Source organism: Mycetomoellerius zeteki, unplaced genomic scaffold (assembly GCF_001594055.1).
Source record: "Mycetomoellerius zeteki isolate Tzet28-1 unplaced genomic scaffold, Tzet1.0 scaffold172, whole genome shotgun sequence".
Taxonomy (NCBI): domain Eukaryota; kingdom Metazoa; phylum Arthropoda; class Insecta; order Hymenoptera; family Formicidae; genus Mycetomoellerius; species Mycetomoellerius zeteki.
This window is the reverse complement of record NW_017256675.1, coordinates 20,985-41,922: the sequence shown is the minus strand read 5'-3', so window position 1 is coordinate 41,922 and position 20,938 is coordinate 20,985. Positions and strand designations below refer to the sequence as shown.

Below are 20,938 nucleotides of genomic sequence, written 5' to 3'. Positions count from 1 at the left end.
GTGCGTGCGTGCGTGCGTGCGTCGAGATTCGGTCGTATTTAAAAGATATATTAATATATAAATATTAATATATATATATATAAATTTTCGGAATCTTTTTTATATCTTTTATTTTAAGTTGTATCAATTATTTTACCAAGCTATTACCAATTTAGTATGATATATATACCGATGCAGTTTTAAATTCCGGCTAAGCCCGGTTTTAAATCCCTCAGCACGCATAAACAAAGCGACGTAGCGATCACTGACCCCCGCTAACCAATACGCGACGTATGTCCCGCTTCGGGCTTCCGCAGATCCGAGTTTCGCTCCATTCTCCATCCGCCTCGCTCGCAATCAATTCTCAGCAATCCCAGCCGCGGATTCCTGTGTCTATGGTAGAGATGTTCGATTCAGGTCGATTAAAAAAATAGATTCTTTTGCCTAGATCGAGCATCCCTAGTGTCGACGTTCCAATGTCGATATTGTCGATCAATCGCCTCTGTCCTCGCCTAAGAATCGATTGTCCTTCTCGATCGACATTCGCCGAGCTTCAGGTCCTCGATCGCGAAGAATCTTTGCGCGACATAACCTCATTCTCATTCTGAAGTATCTGTCGGAATCTGTCTCCACGTAAATCATGCGATCGCGTAAAACGTCCGTATGAAGGCACGATTGGAAAGTGTACGGAAGGGAGGTCGAGGATTACGACATCTTGAAACCTGCACAATTAAGTTAAATTAATTTTTAATGCTATATACATATATATATGTACATATATATTGTATAGTGTTTACATACTACGAGGTTACTCGCACTTATGTCAGGATTATTCTAAAAAAAATTGTTAGCTTCCGTCGCGGCACAGTCAGCATTCAGCATCCGGCACGCTAGAGTTCCGGGCGCTGCTAGTGCGCCCCGAAACTCGAAAGGGTGAGAAAAATACGGCCAGCAGGGAAGAGAAAGAGAGACGGAGGATCGCAAAAGGGACACGCGCGCATTGCATTACGTCAGGTCAGGACGAGTGACAGTGAGAGAGCGAGAGAAGGGGGGGAGAGGGAGAGAGCGAGAGGGGGAGGGAGGGGGAGAAACGGCGTCTCTTTACATCTGCGCATTTCTCGCGTTCGTTCAGGGGAAAACTCCAAAACAAGCAACATGGCGGACCCGAGCAACGAGCCCGCATCGTCGAGCGGCGTCGCGGAGCAGGTAGTCCCGCCGTTGTCGCGGCCCCGCTGCGCGAGGAACACGACAAGCCCGAGGACTTCCACGAGCCTGACAAGAAGCGGCGCAGGACAATTCGCGCCGAGGACGCCGCAAAAACGGAGCAGAAGCTGGAGCACCGTCTGGGCGGCATCCTCTGCTGCGCAGTATGCCTCGATTTGCCTCGCGCGGCCGTCTATCAGGTAGGTCGGTCCTCCCTTCTCCTTTTCCACCTCCTCCGCCTGGGAGGTCTGGCATGTAACGAGCAGCTCGTGTCGTTATCGGGAAGATAAATAGAAAAAAAAACCTGTCCTCAAATTTATGACGTCCGAAATTCGCGAGTCGAGACGCGCTGGACAATCGCAACGTGCGATACCACCTTTCCCCTCACATCCCGCGTCGTCCTACTCCCTATTCGTGTGGCAGTCCATCGACCCGTTTGAGGTCGATTTTTAGAGCGACGTTACGTTACGTTGACGAGATTGGTCGCGATCCGATCCAAGAGAGCCTCGTTTCCTCTGCGGAACATCGGTCCAGGTCGTTTGTCGTGGATACGTTCTGCTAGGTACTCGCCAGGCACAAGTGTGGCCGTTCACCTAAGAAGGTTCTGTCTTACATCGCTCAAGTTGCATCCCATTCGACACCGCGTCGATGATCCTTCCAAAAGAAGTGCGACCGAGTCGATTAAAAGCTGCAGATATCTCGCATTGAAACGTACGCTTTTAATTCTGAGAAAGTTTGTATATACGCCATGCAAAAGCAGAATCTTTCATCGCGTTATTATTGCTACATTACTATTCACAGCAGACTGCGTTCTTCTCCTTCTCCTCCTTCAAATTTATCCCTCTACTGAACATTCTTTTTCTCTCTCTCTCCGTTTCCATCTTTTGCTTTTCCTTATTTTTTTTCGCCGTGACAAGTTGGAGTGGCTTGCAATCTAAGTATGGAACTAATGAATCGTCTCTGTCGAATAGTTGCATTTTTTTTCTATTTTGTTATTGGCAGTCTAAATGTGAATCGTAACATGGATCTTGATACTAAGCTGGATCACTCTCCTTATGTGTTTTTTGTCGACAATATTAAAATATACGCCGAAGTAGTAATATAATCATACAGTCCCCTGTTTTTTTTTCATAAATTGAGCTTTATACACAGGTCAAATAATGAGTTTGTCTATTGAGACAAGACAAGATATGTTAAGTTTTCCGCAGGTAGGTGATTTTATATTTTTTTCTTTATATTAAAAAAGATGACTGAATTCAGCAAACTCAACAGTTGAGTGAGCGCTCACTACTATTGATGTATTCTTCTAGATCTAAAGTCTGATTGGGGATGATCTAGAAGAATACATTAATAACAGCGAGCGCTCACTCAACTACTAAGTTTGCTAAACGCAGCAAAAGACATGCTGCTGATGTATTTATCAGTGAATCGCTGTGTGACAAACTTGTGTGATGTACGAGAGAAATTTTCTCTTTTGCAATATTCACAGATTTGAAATATTAAAACTAAGACACATATGCGCATATTTTTACTTTGAAAGATCAAATATTTCACTTACTTAAGAGAGAACATTTTTTTTTTCTGATATGAAAAGTTACACTCAGAATTTTCTATGTGCGCATTTGCTATATTTTCGCAGTTAATTATATTGGTCCCCTCATTATAACTGTGCCTGCGTATAACGTGGTATTCATAATTAATTTCAACTACTGGAGAGAGAGATATAGGTAATACCTCTTGGAACCCCTAAATAGGTACCTTGAACAATCTTTGGACGCTCAATATTATTATACAGTTATTTTGTACAATATTATTGATACTCCCTTTGAACAGTTCAAAACTGAAAGCTCAATATAGCCATCAGATAATCAATAATATTGTGCAGTATCATGTTGTGCAATAATATGGGTTGTCTAGGGGCTACTTTAGAGAGAATGTAAAGCAGCATTCTCGAGTTGTTGTGTGTATGCATGCAGCTACTCATACTTGTTTAGAACGTTGATCGCAAGAGGGATACACGGTGAACTGTTTGTAGATATTCCTTAGAATCCGTTCCGAATTAATTTTTTATCTCGATACATCTTTCTTTAGAATACCGACGCGAAATATATGGCGTAAAGGGATTTATAATAACCATTGTAACGTAATATGAGAGGTTGTGTCACTTATTCTCATATTCTTAATGTTAAACGGACATGTGTGTAAACTCATAGTATAAAGTCCCTTATGCAGACGCACGTAGACGTTTTCATTTATAACACTGAAGACTTATATTTATTGTATTCTTTTAGTTGTAAATTTCTACAAACACCCCACACACACTCTGCCCTTTTTTCTTTTTACATAAAATCCATCGCATTTATAAAAACGATATTTGTTTCTGTGACTTACAGAATAGCGGGGGTTGGAAGCCCCGTGTTTCACTTATGAGGTTTGTTCGCGTTACATGCTCCAACATGTTCCAATATGCTCCTACTATAGCTCTTACTCACTCCAACGCGCTTGATAGAGTGAGTAGGAGCTATGGTAGGAGCATGTTGAAATATGTTGGAGCTTGCGACGTGAACAAACCTATAGTGTCTCTATTAAAACGGTTAGATAAAATAGTGAAGTATAATACTTAAGATTTTAGATCTTTGTAGTTGTTTAGTATATAATATATAATGATATTTGAATCTTACGAAACGCTATGTTTAATATAAGAGACTATCGAGAAGCAGGGAACATATTCAGAGAGCACAAATGAGAATATAAAGGCTTATTGTTAAATTAATGCGAAACCGATGTCCATCAGTTATAGTCAACAGCGAGAGAGTGAGAGTGAAGGAGAGAAAGCGAATACAGAGAAACAAGACAAAGATCTGTACAAACTGTATAGTGCAAAACAAAATAAATATTCTTAAAGGTTATTAGTTAGTTATTTCGCATAAAACACCCCTTTTCACTTGTCCCACGTGTCATCATCCTCGTTTCTTCCCTTCTGTCATTGATATATTGGTATTGTTAAAAATAATTTTTCTTAGAGAGTACTCGTGATAACTTAAACAGACCATCTTGATAAATACATGTTGACAGTTGTGATTAATGAGTATCCGTACGATTTTGTGTTTCAGGTTTAAACATCAAAGTGATGGTAATATACATAGCATTAATTTTTTGGTTCTATTTGGGTTTAATTATGATTCTGGGAGTTCCTGTAGTGTACGCAAATAAGAATGCGAAATAGAAGATGAATATGCGTAACAAAACGTTGAGTAGAAAAAAAACCGGCTTGTTGTTAACATGTACATTAAATTAATAACGTCGGCTATGTTTCTCGTGAAAAGTCATTAAAGTTTGTAATATATTTAGAAAGTTATACACACATTTTAAATAATACATTCGCTTATGAGAATACAACATACATATATGAAGAATTAGCTGTTTAATCTTCTAATATCTTCTAATATATAAAAAAAAGAAAGTTAACAAAAGATTAATAATACAACAATAATACAACAAGAACGTTAATAATACATGCTGCAATGATGTTCACAGTGTGCTAATGGACACTTGATGTGTGCTGGTTGCTTCACTCATGTCCTCGCAGATGCCAGGCTTCGGGACGAGATGGCAACATGTCCCAACTGCAGAATCGAAATCAGCAAAACCACCGCGTCACGAAATCTGGCAGTAGAAAAAGCCGTGTCTGAGTTACCAGCTGAATGTCAATATTGCGCGAAGGAGTTCCCACGAAATTCCTTAGAACACCATGAGGAGGCTATGTGCGAGGAAAGGTAAATTCGTAAGGCAAAATTTACAATTTTACGAGGATTTCTCATTGATGTCTCTAATTATAATGCAACTGATATCTCTATAATATAATTACAGGTGAACTGCGCCAATACATAGGCAATTTATTTAGTGTGCACATAACTTCCCTAAGTTTCCTAAAATTTAATTAGAAATGCATGTCCCAAATCCCTACATAAAAGTTTTCTCTCAACCTACTATGTTCTCCTTGTTGTACAACGTATTTGAGTATGCGTATGCTCATATCCAATGTCTAATTACTTGTACAGGATATCTAGTTGCAAATATAGTAGAATCGGTTGTCCGTGGCGAGGCCCGAATCACGAGATTCCGGAACATGAAAGTCACTGCGTTCATCCTCATCGTACGGGTGCGGACGTGATGGAGGCTTTGCGTGAGATCGATGCTCGTACCTTAGAAGAACGTAGGCTCTATGACAATGTCTTTGATCTTTTGTCCTACGAGAAAATCACGTTTAACGGTCTGTATCAATTCTTGAGCATTATCATAACGTTAGGCAAAACAATAAAATAATCTGTAGTTTATTAGATAGAAAATGTATGTCATATTTTTTTCCTAGCAGCAACGGAAACTACAATTGCATAAATAACTTTTTGTATCATGATATTAATTTTAGCTCTCTTGACTTACCTTTTTATCGTATCTTCTTTGCCTTTCTTAGCTACAGTTGTTCGAAGATTTATCAATTATCTGTAAAATTTTATCATTTGTAGATTTACAGATGAAGCCATATCGCACTGATGAATTTATTCATAAATTATTTTATGAAACCTCTCGATTTGGCGCTTTCAACAATCAGTGGGTAGTAAAAGCCAGAATCAACAGTAATCAACGCGATCCTACTCAAAGTTCAGAGCGAGACATAACTTACCAAGTACGAAAAACCGCATGTCTTTATAATTTCATAGAAAACTTATCATAGAAAGTATCGTTATTCATATATGTGCGCGTGTACATGAGTTAAGAGTACAAGAGATTATTGAACTAATCCGATAACGATATAGATATTGCGATCTAAGTATGAAAATATGTTTCGTAGCTGATACTAAAGACAAAAACTACTTATCCGCTACCAGTTTATTACTTGATCTTGAAAGGCCCGTTTGGCGATATGAAGGTTCATCCGAGAATTCACAGATTCGAATTTACCGAGCAAGAAAACGAGAGTCCGTATTTTACGTTACCGCTACCGGACACGGCGGAGTGTAATAGACTTCTTGCAGCTAAAGCCATCAGTTTTAGGTAAAAGATCGATCCTAGAGAAGAGTTACTGCAGAGTTACTTTATTACAATATAATACACAATAACTCATATGTACAGCGTGTAATTTTTCGTTTGCAGACTAATAATGTTCCTGGCGTCTAAGTAGCTTACAACGATGTATCTATTGTCAAGATTTTGTCACAAATGGATTCGATCGACGAGATCTTCTAGACGTAATGACAAATAACAATTATAGAGATCACAGAGATTTATAATCGTTTACAGTAGCGAGAGGGAGAGATATTGATCATGGTAATGATAATGATGATGAAAAGAGAAGAAAATGCTAATATCACTGTAATGTTTAAAAATACATGTTGAGTATGTTGACGAAGATAAATATATATAAAATTAATACAATGTGACATACATAAAAAGCACGGTAATACATATAAGTATTTGAGAAATTAGGTTGAATTGCTTTATATTTCCCTTTTACATCAAACTTTTACATTAAAAAAAAAGAACAAACTAAAGATTAGAGAGTAGTTTATGTAGATTATTCTTAGATGATAAATTATTGTAATATTGTACGTACCAATTGTGCAATGTGCTTATACCCCGAGGTTAAAAGCTAAATGATCAGTATCTTAGATAATTAATTTAATATACATACCCCTGTCCATGAAGAGCCTATTGTTTTTCTTTTATTTAAATGAATAAAACGCTATTGATGTAAAATTCCGAATAAAAGTTGTAATTGTAATAAGACTAAAACTACTTTATTACATCCAATTCACATTGATGTAGCGTTAAGTCATTTTTACACATCGAAGAACAATATCGAACAAAAAGTAAGGTCTCTATGATAATTCTTACGGATTCCTAATTTGTGATGCGTGTGGCACATTAGAAATTTTTTCTCTATAATTCTCAATTGCAATCTTTTTATCTTTCTACCCTAAAGAGCTAAATATTAATTATGATAATTCTGCCAAGTTGATGAAGGTGTTGTTGCTTGTTTTTGAGCCGTTTGTATTATTCGGTGGAAAGATTAATGGATTGAGATTGTTCTCGGGTTGGCTGCTACTAAGTCTGCGATATTTCGGCATGACCAATCTGGAATCGGGTTCCGAACAACCGGTCAACCAGTAAGATGTCACCCTACCCTTTCCCTTCAACTCCACCTCTCCTCTGAGCTCAAGATCGAATGTCCCAAACTTATCCAAGATATTCTTCGTCGCTTTGGAGACATGTATTCTCAAAGCTATGAAACAAATTATATAATTAAGCTTGTATTTAATTTTTAATTTTCTACGTGGGATTAAAAATTTTGACGGAAAATCTTTCAATTTTTAAAGCTTAACATTTGTTTTTTTTTTGTTGTTATTATTTAATATACAGGATTTATCTTACGAAGACCGGAGGATTCCATTCGAGACGCCGTGTTGACGGTGTCGCCGAAGAGGCAATAATGCGGCATCTTCTGACCCACCACTCCAGCGCAAACCGGACCACTATGCACGCCGATCCGTACACTCAATTGAGTATTCTGTTTGTGCATTATGGTGAACGATCTAACGGCGTCCAATATCGCCAGAGCCATCAGTCCAATCTCCCTCGCGTGTTCGTCGCCGTTTCTCTCTGGAAGACCAGACGCCACCATATACGCGTCTCCTATTGTTTCCACCTGTGAATCAATCTCAAAATCAATTTCAAGATCATTTCTTTTCTCAAAGTCATTTCAGAATTTGTTATTAGAGTTCAAGTTTGGAGATTAAATTACTCTGGCGCAAATGCGCTTCTTTCTTCTAAAATGAATCATTTATGTGTCTTTATTTAGTTTATTTTGTTGCATGTCTACCTTGTAAACGTCGTAGAATCCAATAATACTGTCGAAGGTACTGTACAAATCATTCAGGAAATCCACGACTTCCATAGGTGTGCTCTGCGCGCATAGTGCCGTGAAACCGACGATATCGCTGAAGTAGATGGTGACGCATTCGAACTGCTCCGGTTGCACCATCTCCCCAGCCATTAACTGACCGGCGACTTGTCTTAAAAAAAAAATCACTATTAAAAAAGGCGAAATGCCGAGGAGCTAGACGAAGCAACGATGAACGATTTCGATACCTCGGGAGCACCTGGTACAGCAATTCCTCGCTGCGACGCTTCTCCAAGCTCAATTGCTCGGTCTTCTCCTCGACGAGCGCCTCTAAGTTGTTGGCGTATTGCTCCATTCGCCGTAGCAAATCGTCCATTAAATTCTCGCAATATCCTCTGAAATGTGAATGCAATTTTTTGTAGTATATTTATATATATTTGTTTATATATTTTTACATTTATATTTTCTATAATTTAAGCATGGTATACGAGCGACTCAATCGTGGAGAGAAGATAACCAGATATGTATATAATAATATAAATATATTTAAAAGAGATCAAAGCACGATGTGACGTGAATGAGTCGTCCGTGTGAATGAGTCATCGTGGTTAATTGAAAATACACTATCGTTCTCCTGATTTGAAATAAAAGTACTTCATGATTCCTCGTATTGTGCCACGAATGGTGTGGAAGCTGGGTCGTTCGTCAGGAACTTCATGCCAACACTTCTCCATCAATAAGAGTATATCCGGCGGACAGTCCTTCGGCGCGACTTCCGGTCTTAAAGGAGGATTCTCCGACGCTGATACTCTGTTCACGATCTTCGCAGCAAAGGCATCAAAGTGATAAAGAAATCGCGCTAAAATTACATTTAAAAAACAAGAATGAAATGAATCGCACCTCTTGCGCCGTCATAAAAGTCCTGGCTATCTCGTACGGACCACCGCGGACTACTATCTCTTCCAGGATAATCGCGAAACTGTAAACATCGCCCTTCTGCGTCGCGGTGCTTCCTGGTGTTATCGTTAATTGCAGGAGTTCTGGAGCGATCCAAAGTAATTCTGCAAATAAAGATCCTATGATGTCAACTTTTAATACATCAATCATATATTCTTTCTAAATTCTTGGGGTGGAATCTCCAAAGAGTGAAAATTGAATCAGTCTTGAAAAATTTTTAATTTTTAAGAGTGAGATTTCATTCTTCAGAATGACAATTCACTCTAAAACTTTTGGAGAGTTTAAATCGTTTATATTTTTTGATGCAACTTACTGGTGTAATAACTCTCGTCCATGATCAATTCGGAAGGTGTGGTGAGAGTTTTGAGACCGAAATCTGAAATTTTTAATACGAAACGGCCGTCGATTAGACAATTACACGATCGTAACTTTCCGTGGGCGGAAACCTCGCTGGCATGAAGATAAGACATTCCCTGCGAAGAAGCAATCTCTTTATCATTTTCGCTTCATCTTGCTTATTCATGATGTACTATTTAATTACAACGCTCTATTATACATCAATGTAATATTAATTAAGATGCAATTAAGTTATATAAAAATAGTTAAATATGTTGAGGGATACATTTAATAATTTAACGGAAAACACAATTTCTGCACTTGTATCTACCTTGACGATATCGTGGATCAAGGACATTCGAAAATTCCAGTCCAATTTAATCGCCTCATTTTCTAAAACATCCTTCAACGATCCTCGAGGACAATATTCGGTAAGAATTAAGACAGTCGGTGATAGCGAACAAAGGCAAGCTCCGATAAATCTAGCGAGCAATTCAATTTATTAATAAATAGCAAGAAATTGACAGTTTAAAGCAGCGATGTTATATGTTGTTGAATATTTATCGAAGAAATCTTGTGAATGGTCATCCTTTTATTATATACGAGAAAGAAAAACACGGGGAAAAATTGTTTCTAGTGTTGAAAGACAAAATACCTCACGGTGTTTTCCGACGTGACGTCCCTGACCTGTTTGATTTCCCAGAGCAATTTCTTTGTCACGTCGACTACTTTCTTCTTCGTGATCTTTTTGATAGCTACTCTCTCGCCCTTATATATCCCAATAGTGGTAAAAACCGTCGTAGGAGGCAACGATTCACAACTAATCTGCGAACCGCGACGTATCCTCTGTTCTAATCCGTAATTCTATGATTAAGTAAAAAAATCAGTTAAGTTTTACGATTTATAAATCATATATAATTTTATTTTTACTTTATATAAATAAAATTAAGCAATTTGAAAGACTATAAATATGTTATACCTTGATCAAAAAGTTCCCGGAATTACCACCAGGTGATGTTCTGAGTTTAGCTGATTTGAGTTCTGTTTTTTTGGTTAGGTTGCCACATCTATCATTGACATTTCCACCAAATTTTATCGCCATAGCTTGACATTTGTAAAAGTTACGCCGTCTTGAGTACATCTACCTCTGTACGGTTTTCGATTATTTACAGTTTTAAAAATGGAGTTGAATTTGCAACATCCGTGAATTTTTAACCAAGGACAAAACGAATTAATACCATCCAACAGCCATCGAATTCACCCGATATGGCTCCCCGCGATTTTTTTCTGTTCGATCGAGTCAAAAAACCACTACTAAGAGGTAATGGAAAAATCGAAGACGGCTCTGATGGCTATACCGACGATAGAGTTCCAGAAATGTTTCGAGAGCTGGATCAAGCGCTGGCATAAGTGCGTTGTAGTCAATGGGGAGTACTTTGAAGGGGACAATATCACTTTTGATGAATAAACTTGTATTTTGAATTTTCTGAATGAATTCCGGGAACTTTTTGATCAAGGTATAAATGCAAGTACATATATAGTACAAGGTTGGCAAGTAATGCGTTACTTGTAACGCCGTTACTTTGTTGATCGTTACCTTGTTATAATAACAATTTGATAATGACATTGTGAATTTTTTATGATGGTAATGCTAACATCAGAATTAGAAAAGTCAATCGTTACTTATAATGGATTGAAAAAGTCATTCGTTACTGAAAAAAATAACTCCTAATTTGTAACGCGTTACTCGTTATACTTATAATTTTTTCGGTGTAACGCATAATAGTGACAAGTTACTTTTCAAAGTGACTTTTCTAACTTTAGTACAACCTTAGCGTTTAGTTAGTTAGCGTTATCGTAATAAAAAATTGCAACATCGTCATCAAATTGTTTACTATAAAAAGTAACGACAAAGTAACTGAAAAGTAACGTTTGCCAACCCTGATATAGTATATACATAATTCACATTGAATTATTTAAAAGCATTAAAGATCTAGCTTCGACCGGCCGGTATAGGCTTTTTAAATTTCTATTATTAATTGTGTTTCTCACATGGTACGGTCTAAAAATAAGATTCTTATTGTTTAAATTAGTAAAATTAAGTAATCTCTTATTGTTCTGCGTACGTCATACTCATAATTTATCGCTTACGTTTGCATCGGATATCGCTTGGTGTAGATTTATCTTCGACGAGAACTGCTTTCCAACTTCTAGAAGCAATTCTTCGGGTCTTACACGCCAGGACATGTTATTGAGATCGGCAGATAACCGCAAATGTCTGTGCAAAGAAATTTTTTTTTTTACGTCGATTAATATAATTTTATATTCTTCAGAAATATTTAATATTAAAAAATTCTTTGTTCATATCGGGGTTCCATGTTATATCAGGACTTTTTAGTATCGACATATTTAGCTTTATTTCTTTACAATTATTATTCAAAACTCCCGGATCGCGCGCGTGAATATAAAATTTGATGAATCACACGAAGCATACCTGTATAATAGACACGCAGCTGTAATCGCAGCGAGTATAAACACAGCGAGCGCTATGCCTGTGTAAGCTACAAACGTATAAGCTTCTCTTCTTGACGTGCAGTCTGGATCGTTTCCTAAAAAACCACACTCCGGAATATCTAGCGGAGGTCCTTCCCTTCCTCCCGGCCAATGGATCTTTTTGCCAGTCATAGGACTATATTCTCGATTTAATCCTAAATAATGAGCAACTACTTCGAACCTGTAAGATGCCAATATCTTATACTTGGCGATTTTGTTTATGTAGTGTTCTTTTTATAAAAATGCAGCATCAATGATAATTTTAGATCGACTCAATTGGTTCTTTCCTCATATCGGGTCTTTATAGAATTTTTTTCTCTAATATTAAACAAATTTTTCTTTCTTAATAACAAGATAATCTGTGATATTTAATTTAGAAAAAAAATTCTAGTTTTCCGTCTAATTGTGAATTTTTTTTTGCAATTTGCGAGACGCGTCTTGATAGGTATAAATGATAAAATCGCGTGGAACGAATGGCATGAATTTTAAGTGACCTTCCGGTAATAGGATCTAAATCAAGAATGCTGTAATCCGCGTCACGATCCCCATTGTCATCTATCCTGACGTGACCTGTAATACCCTTGAAGTCTCGGTCCCACATTCTTCTCGTTATAGATATGCCGTCCTTGATATCGCCATCTTCGGCCAGAGTCTCGTTCAGTGCGATCCCTAATAAGTAAACACCGTCGTAAAATGCTCCGACGAAGAAATTAACCTGCGGAAAAAGCAAGAAATTCATTTCACCCACTTGGATTGATTTTCTTGATTGATAATATTGTGCTCTTAAATGCTTTGCCTAAAAAAAATCGCAACTTCATTATGTCCTTAGGATTCCATATTATAAAATTATTATTTTAATGAACTCACTTCTTCGCCCTCTGAAAATGAGTAATTGTAATTGGTTTGCGCACGATGTTTGACCCTATCGGCGAAATCCTGAAATCGCGGGCTAGTCGGTTGAAGAAGAGACACCCTCAGCAAAGCCTCGTAAGCCTTTCTGGCATTGGCATCGTCCTCGTCCCCAACCTCCCAATCGTGATCGCCCCAGTACGAACCCTTAAAATTTATTTGATCGATTTAACAGCTTGATGAGAAAGTGTCATCCGCGTGATAGTTTTGCTGTCACATTGATATAACGGTTTTAGAATTCTTTTCTCACTTGTTATAGCGCCTTACGTGAAATATCTCGACGTCGAAAAAAGCCCAATCCCCTCTTGTCATGCCTAATTCGTGGGCGGCCAGCATAAATCTTCTGACGAGCGTTCCGCGAACGCTGAGTATCACAACTGTTCAAAATTATCTGTTTAATTGCCGTTAAAAACACAGCGTCTTAGCATCGCGATTTTTCGTCACCGCATGGAAATATTTCTACGTTGGATGTTTCAGAATCCGATTAAAGATATATTACAATTACACGTATTTTTTAACAAAATAAAAAAAATATGAAAAAGTTATAAATTCTTCTACGTTGTATTTAAAAGTAATACAAATGTTTGACGATTTAAAATCTGAATAAGAAATTATTTCAATAAGAAATAAACATATTTTTAAATAATAATTAAGATAAAATGAGAAAATGTTTTGTTTAAATTATAAAATTGTATTGTTAAATATAAATATCGATTTATTGAACCGTTTAATATGTATATAACATTTATTTTTTTCCAGAAAGTTTTCCAATTTTAGTTACTTTTTGTAGAGACTGTACACTTGACATATGACGTAAAAGAGAGATTTATCTAATAATTTAAAAAAAAATTCAAAGTTAATTTAAGTCTTTCAGAGGACATCCTGCAAGCATAAGACAAAAGCGATCACTCACTTCTAGCATACATGCTCGCGTCGCGTAAATAAAGGTGATACGACTCGTCCTCGGAGTTTCCGTCTAACTCCCTCACGAATTTTAGGAGTCCATCCTTATGCAGACCGTACTCCAGATTCTTCCCTACCGTCAGCGAAAACAAATCCGACCTGTCCAGTATAAGTGCGACGTGGGACCAACCGAACTCTTTGAACACGCTAGCGAAAACGAGTCGCAATCGGCACTGGCAGTATGACATCCTCGTTAAAGTGGGATACTTGCTTTTGTCTTTAAAAATTCCCTTCGAAAATTAAAAAGATGAAAAATATGTTATGATAAAAAATCCATCCTGTGATGACAGGAAGAGATCATGACGAGAAAAAATATCTAGACTCTATTGTAAGATTTTATTTCTATAGTCAAAATAATATGCCAAAAAAATTAATATCAATTATAATTTATGATAATATGTTAGATGCATATAAATAATTAAGTAGAATATAGTGGTAATTATTACAAAAAATTGAAGAAACCTTTGACATAATTATCATAATTCAGAGCATAATGAATTTTACGACGGCTAAAGTAATATTATGTGGAGAATTTATGTTTCTTATACCGTTCTCCGTCGTAATTAGCGCGTAACTAATTAAGATATTAATGATATTACGTTTAAAACATAAAATATCAGATGATCTGCAACATCATTAACTATCATGAATGCTTACACTGGAAAAAGAGTTTGGTTGCATTAATTGGAATTCTAATTGAAAATGGACAAATCAGAATTTTCTAGTTGAATCTATTATAATTCTAGTTGAGATAACCAAAATTTTGATTGATCGGAATTTTCTGGTTCGTTCATTTTTAACCAGAAATTTTTCTGAGTGAAACAATACTCAATGCAGCAATTAGAGGAACAGAAAGAAAAAAAGATTCTAAAAGACTCTTTTGCAGCTTCTTACCGACGTTTCATTCTTCCATTTATGGATCCTTCCAAGAATACCGGACGTGACTGATAGTTCGCCCTCCGAGGGAGGCTTGATTCGCGCAAGAAGGCAATAATCACGTTTGACATAAATGAGTATTAACATTGACATAATATGGCGATTCGTCTTAATATCAGAACGTACGATGCGACATCAAAAACGTTAGAAAATAGGGGAAGCAAAATGGGAGATTAATCTAATTTAATACAATTTTACGCAATTTTGTAATTATTAATTGTTGGCGCAATAGCGTTTCTCTAGTCGAATAATCTTCAGAGATCATCGTTGCGAGATTAATCAATGTCAAATGTTGGGTTATGCAAATGCAAGGTTTAAGTTAATTGACTGGACGAAAAGCGCATACTGGGGCTAGTAATCAGATGTTAACACGTGTATCGGCAGCGCGAAAGTAAGTGCGACTTACTTGATCACCCATACCGGTGATAATTGGACTGTTCCAGTAGGCCGCGAGACGTGCCACAGGTTCCAGGGCGAAGGCGCAGGCCGGCCCAATAAATGCGATCACGTTGTCACGGAAATGCATATCCGCTGCTAAACCGGGTGCTCTCGCCCCACTGCAGGTCGGATAACTGAGGAATTCGAACATTCGTCGTTGATCGTATCTCAAATTTCGCGATTAAAATCGACAGTAATTATTAGATTTCGATGTTGTCAAATACAATGCAAAAGATTTATCATTTTTTCCAACAAGTTTTTTAGTACCATTATAAAGTTATATTATTTGATGATTTAATCGTAAGTAACGCTTCTCTTATACTTTTAATTGATTTATAGCTACTTATTATATATATTTATTATACTTATTATATATATATTAACAAAAAATTCTGATTATATATTAAGGAATTAAATAATTGTAAAAGTTTGAAGAAATAGAATTTCGTGCACTTTCTGAAAAAATGAAATAAGATCGTAAATCAAATAAGAGAAGGAATTTTATTTTCGGTCAAAGCGGATTTTGGTGCTTGATAATATTCATACGAATTTGCAATTACATTTTTCGCAATAAATTCTTTGTAGTGATTTAAGCTGCTTATTCACTGAAAAAAGAAGTGTTTAATTTTAAGGTAGTAAAATGTTTTATTCTTGTCTCCATTTTTTAAACACTAAAAGATGTTAAGATGAATTTAAAACGCATAGTGTTTTAAATCCTAACACGTAGTGCTTTGTCTATTGAAAAAGTTCGAAACTAAAACATCTTTAGGTGTTTAAAAAATGGGGACAAGAATAAAACATATTTCTTTTTACAGTGTTAGCATCATCATTAAATTAATCAATGTAATTTCTGATGTTATTTCCAGTTCTAGTTTATCATTGCGTTTCAAGTCCGACAAATCAAATTGGAACAGTTTATAGAACTTAAACATGTACTTGCAAATTTGCATGTGAATATCATCAAGCAACAAGATTCACTTCGATTGAAAAGACGATTTTTTTTTCTTACTTAATATAATACATACCCAAGCAGAACAAGTCACGATAATGTCAAAATGACATTAAAATGAATCGAAAATGATTGAAAAATGACTTTTAATGATCATTTTGGAGTCATTTTGATATCATTTTGATATCATAATGACTTGTTGTTCTGCTTGAGTACATATTCTGTATCTTTTTCCTATTATTATATTATGAATTGTAATTAAGAAATAAATTAAATTAACGAGTTAACTGTTATCATGTTTTTCTCAAAACGATGGAATTAATAAATTTTTTATCAGATTATTTCAAATTTGATATACATTTCAATAACTAATATACATTCTCTATCTCATAGGTGAATTTTTGATAGAACATTTAGTTCTTTATTGCGATAAAATAAAAAATCGTTTTTACTATGAAATTTTATTCCTGCAAAGTAAAAGCGTATTATTTTGAAAGATATTATTTTATTTTTCGAAAATCAACATAACTTTAATATTTTTCAATATATTAAACAAGATGCCAAAGTAGTTAATAATATAAATTTTAAAACATGAGAATATTTCTTTAGCTAAATAAGAATCACATGCTTATCTTTTCAACACCGATCCAATTTTCGTTAATGTAGAAATGTACAATCCTGCATTGATATGGAAATATATGCATGTGCATGGTTAATATTAATCTGTGAAAACGCACAAAGTGGATATATATGATGGATCGTATATATCATATATTAAAGCGCAAACATAATACGATTGAATTACCGGGGGTGGATGCGACAGAGATTCGCTTGGATACATGTTCTCCCTCTCTCCTGTGCAGTTACACGTGACGTACATACAGTATCCGCGTCCTTGAGGAGCGAAATGCGCATTTCGGTGTGAATATATTCTGTATACGCGCGTACGCGCAATTAGCAACGAATGGCAATAATAATCACGATGCATTCGACACGCCGGGATAGGGACGCGTTGCGCGAGCAACAGCTCGAGATAATGGCGCATTAATTGTATCCGATGAATGGCCAATGATTGAATTCCCATCGATCTGCGCTAATTGAAAATGTCGGGAATGCAACGCGGCGCGCAGAAATGTTGCGGTCCTGCTGCATCTCCCGTTTAAATGTTTGCAATGCCAATGCAGAATAGTTGGGGAATTCTGATTCGCGAGAAAAAAATTTAATTACTGCATCGCGATCGCCTGTAATCGCCTACGAAATGTTGTCGACGTTGTCGTCAACCAAAATGAATGTTGGGATTTTTGTTGGAGGTTAATTCTTTACTAAAATAATATTTATAACGTATAAAGATAAAAAGATTATGGCACACAAAAAATTTAAGCAATAATACATAAGTAGTAAGCCAATATATATTTTGGATTTGCTACTGCTTATGTCTTACGCATTCTACAATAAGCCATTAGTCATAAATCAGAAGTTAGAAGCTGGAAATTGACCAATTACAGTCGTCAATTTTCAGCTTCTAACTTCTGATTTATGACTAATGGCTTATTGTAGAATGGCCATTACTAATGTCTTACTTTTTTGCGTAGCCTTAAGTACACAGCGCTCATAAATCGTTAAAAAATCACTAAAAAGTGTATTTAAGCGCTTTTTTTTAGCACTTTTCAGGCGTTGCTGTGCTATTTGGGAATTCTCGTACAAGAGATGATAATTATCAATGAATTGTTAGAATTTTCGTCGGGGATTAATTCATTAAAAGAATGACTGTTTTACATTAAAACGGCAGTTAATTAAATGCCGTTGTAACAATGTAACATTTCGATATCATTATTAAAATGGTAATTATAACGTGATTATAGTATTTGTTTAATTCACGAGCAATAGATGATATATGATTATAAATGAATCGTTAGAATTTTTGTAGGAGATTAATTATTAATCTTTAAAGAGCAGAGAATTGTTTTTAAAATCTTACAGCTTTTTCTTAAGTGAGATTTGTTATAATGCATTATTTCATTATTCCTTTCCCCAAGATATGACATTAATTATTTCAACGCCATTATAGTGGCTTTTCTGATCTGTAACGGTTAAAAAAATGGCCGTTTTACGTTACAATTAATTAAATATTCTTATAAAGACACGATCCTTCGGTGTCAGGTGAAATAGTGATCATGTGTATATTATCTGTTGAATGTGGATTATAACACGTGTAATCTTCATTCACTCTAGACTAGACAATATATAATTGTCAATAAATTGTTGGAATTTTTACGTATTAATTCATTAGATTTATTCAAAGAATGATTGTTTTACATTTACATCACACTTAATAAAATGCTTAATAAAGATACATTCGGTACCGCTACTGAATGGATTACAACAATGAGAAAAAAAATGTTTAGTACTTGTAATTATAACGTATAGTTATTATTACTAACATTATAGCAGTATAGTAATCGTAATTATGATAACGTATAATTAAAGTTGCAAATATAAAAAATTTTTCTCTCAATACAATAAACAATGTGTAATTCACGTTCAATAAATAATATATAAATATAGTAAATAATATATAAATAAATTTTGTCAAAATTTTTGTCGGAGATTAATTCATTAGAAGTCTGATCATTTTACGTTGCAGTTAATTAAATGCCATTAGAAAGACGCGGTATTTCGATGCCGTTGCTGAAATATAATAGTGATTACAACCATGTATAATCCCCGTGCAACAGATGATATTACATCGTGTAACGTAGACATGTAGGTGCGGCGGTACATACTTTGTATGCACGCGTATGAATACATTTCTTATACGATGTGTATATGGAGAGAAATGGATGATCAATATAGCAAGTGTCGCACGTAAAAAATAATTTTCATTCGTAGATAATTCGTCGTTCTTCTTTCCCGCTGACCTCGAGAGGATTGAGCAGTTGTATGGTTAATATCGTGAGCGCGTCTTTTCATGCATGTGCCTGTTCAATTGTATCAACGTAATGACGCAAAAGAGGTGCACGTGAGCAGCGAAACGAATTATAACGCATGAAATATAACGCGACGACTGAAACGAGATATAAGATTGCGTATCACAATGCAGAAAATAATGACATTTTATATTACATTTCACCTGATGTAATGAAATATCTTTCTTTTATTTACGTTGACATTATATGTGACTATTTCTAGACTTGAATCTCGAATATTTTTTATAACATATTTTTTCCCAATTCTTCTTCGACTGTATTTCTTTCCCTGATGTTAACGACCAAAACAGCAGAAAATACAAAATCGCATGGTTAAATAGAAAGGACCACGTATTACGAATAAGTGGTCCATTAAAGAGACGTTTCATAAGAGAAAATTACAAGACATTTTTATGTGTCTTTCATCCGATACATGTTTTTCGTTATCATGCATTGAGGAGATTAGACATCGCGATTGTTAAATTGATTCGATAAGTGAATTTGATAATTGTTTTTGTTGTTTTTCGACTTTGATTGATATAGCGTCTGAAATGATGGACGATCTTCCTCCCTCTGTTCTCCGATAACAATTACTACGTTTATACGACTCGATTTACGTCAAAGTTATAACATCGATGTTATAACTTCAGCGTAAATCGAACCGAGTAAACGTATAGTCAATATTGAGCATAAACTTATTGTATACCTTCCTTGGACTTTGCGAAGCTGTACGTTGTGAACTTTCAGGAATTCATTCACTTCCTCCAAAGCCAGATCGACAGCTGGACCACATCGCTCAAGATCAAACGGGCTGTCGAGATGGGATGCCATAAGAACGCCCACATTATACACTCGCAGAGAATTTCCGTAATCCACTGCGAAGTGGATCAAAAGACGTGAATTCGTCGTGGTCGCGAATGCAGATATCGACAAGCATTCAAACGCTTAATTAAAAGTAATGCTGTTTGAACGAGGGCTTGAAACTGAAGACAAACGTAACGGAGAATAATACCCTCTTGTCTTTGATATTTATACGAGAGATCTATTACTTTAAAAGTTCCAGCAAATTTATTTCAAAGCTGCTCATAGATACTTATCAAAATATCCCTTGAAATAAAATACAAGTTATAATATAAAATATATTAGATATATTTTTTATAGGCGCTTTAACTAAATTAAATAAAATATTTCCTAAATCAAACAATGGAAGCCTTGTAATTAAAAAGTTACGATTGCTGGAACAACTTAAGACTCGAATTTGTTGCAAATTGAAATGAGGCCAAAACGATAATTTGCGCGACCACGCAGCAAAAATACCATTGAAGTGTCGCTATTCGTTGAAGAAATCACATAGAAAATATATTCGTTTTATTCATACGCGCGATTACACAGAGTGTTAGAAAAGCAAGAGGGGACGTAGAATACTGAAACTATAAGTCATGCATACCCAATGAGCTTATTCCCGCCATTGGGATAGAAATTTCAAAAGAACAGATCGATAAAATCGCGCAAAACACTCTTAACAAATGCGTTTATTAAATGGCAGAATAAAATGATACACAGGTCGCATATTGAAACGTTCAACACTTTTGAATAGTACGTCGGTAAACTTTTGATAAAAGAAAATCGATGGACATGGATGTTTTTCAAAAAATAAACTCTTGCCAGTGGAATGCGTATTTCTTGAAGTACCTCATTTAAATGTAAGTAATAGATCGTCATAATTCGTTAAGATTTATAAGAACGTATTTTAATTACCCTTGTAATTAATAATTTTTTTCTAAGGAAAATTATCTATTTCTTTTCTGCGTTACCAGTATATTACAACAATAAAGGAAAAATAGCGTA

The 20,938-nt window shown here is 35.7% G+C and overlaps 2 protein-coding genes across 2 annotated transcripts; one reads left to right on the top strand and one right to left on the bottom strand.

The window, feature by feature from the left end:
- The first annotated feature begins 652 nt into the window (after window positions 1-652).
- On the top strand, window positions 653-6,910 carry LOC108721435 (cysteine and histidine-rich protein 1 homolog). The gene is given in 8 exon segments (XM_018445982.1): window positions 653-713; window positions 1,112-1,189; window positions 1,192-1,382; window positions 4,720-4,958; window positions 5,244-5,455; window positions 5,709-5,869; window positions 6,035-6,237; window positions 6,337-6,910. Coding segments are annotated over 7 exon segments (1,089 nt in total). The 5' UTR covers window positions 653-713; window positions 1,112-1,134; the 3' UTR covers window positions 6,365-6,910.
- Window positions 6,911-7,178: 268 nt separating this feature from the next.
- Window positions 7,179-19,921, bottom strand: LOC108721420 (atrial natriuretic peptide receptor 1). The gene is made up of 17 exons (XM_018445965.1): window positions 19,797-19,921; window positions 15,144-15,309; window positions 13,752-13,935; window positions 13,106-13,215; window positions 12,797-12,985; window positions 12,424-12,644; window positions 11,871-12,110; window positions 11,528-11,654; window positions 10,032-10,240; window positions 9,708-9,858; window positions 9,354-9,513; window positions 8,984-9,144; window positions 8,738-8,904; window positions 8,332-8,478; window positions 8,063-8,255; window positions 7,615-7,888; window positions 7,179-7,465 (listed from the first exon to the last, which is right to left on the bottom strand). The coding sequence occupies exons 1-17, from the start codon at window positions 19,919-19,921 to the stop codon at window positions 7,179-7,181; spliced, it is 3,111 nt and encodes a 1,036-aa protein (XP_018301467.1).
- Window positions 19,922-20,938: the final 1,017 nt, after the last annotated feature.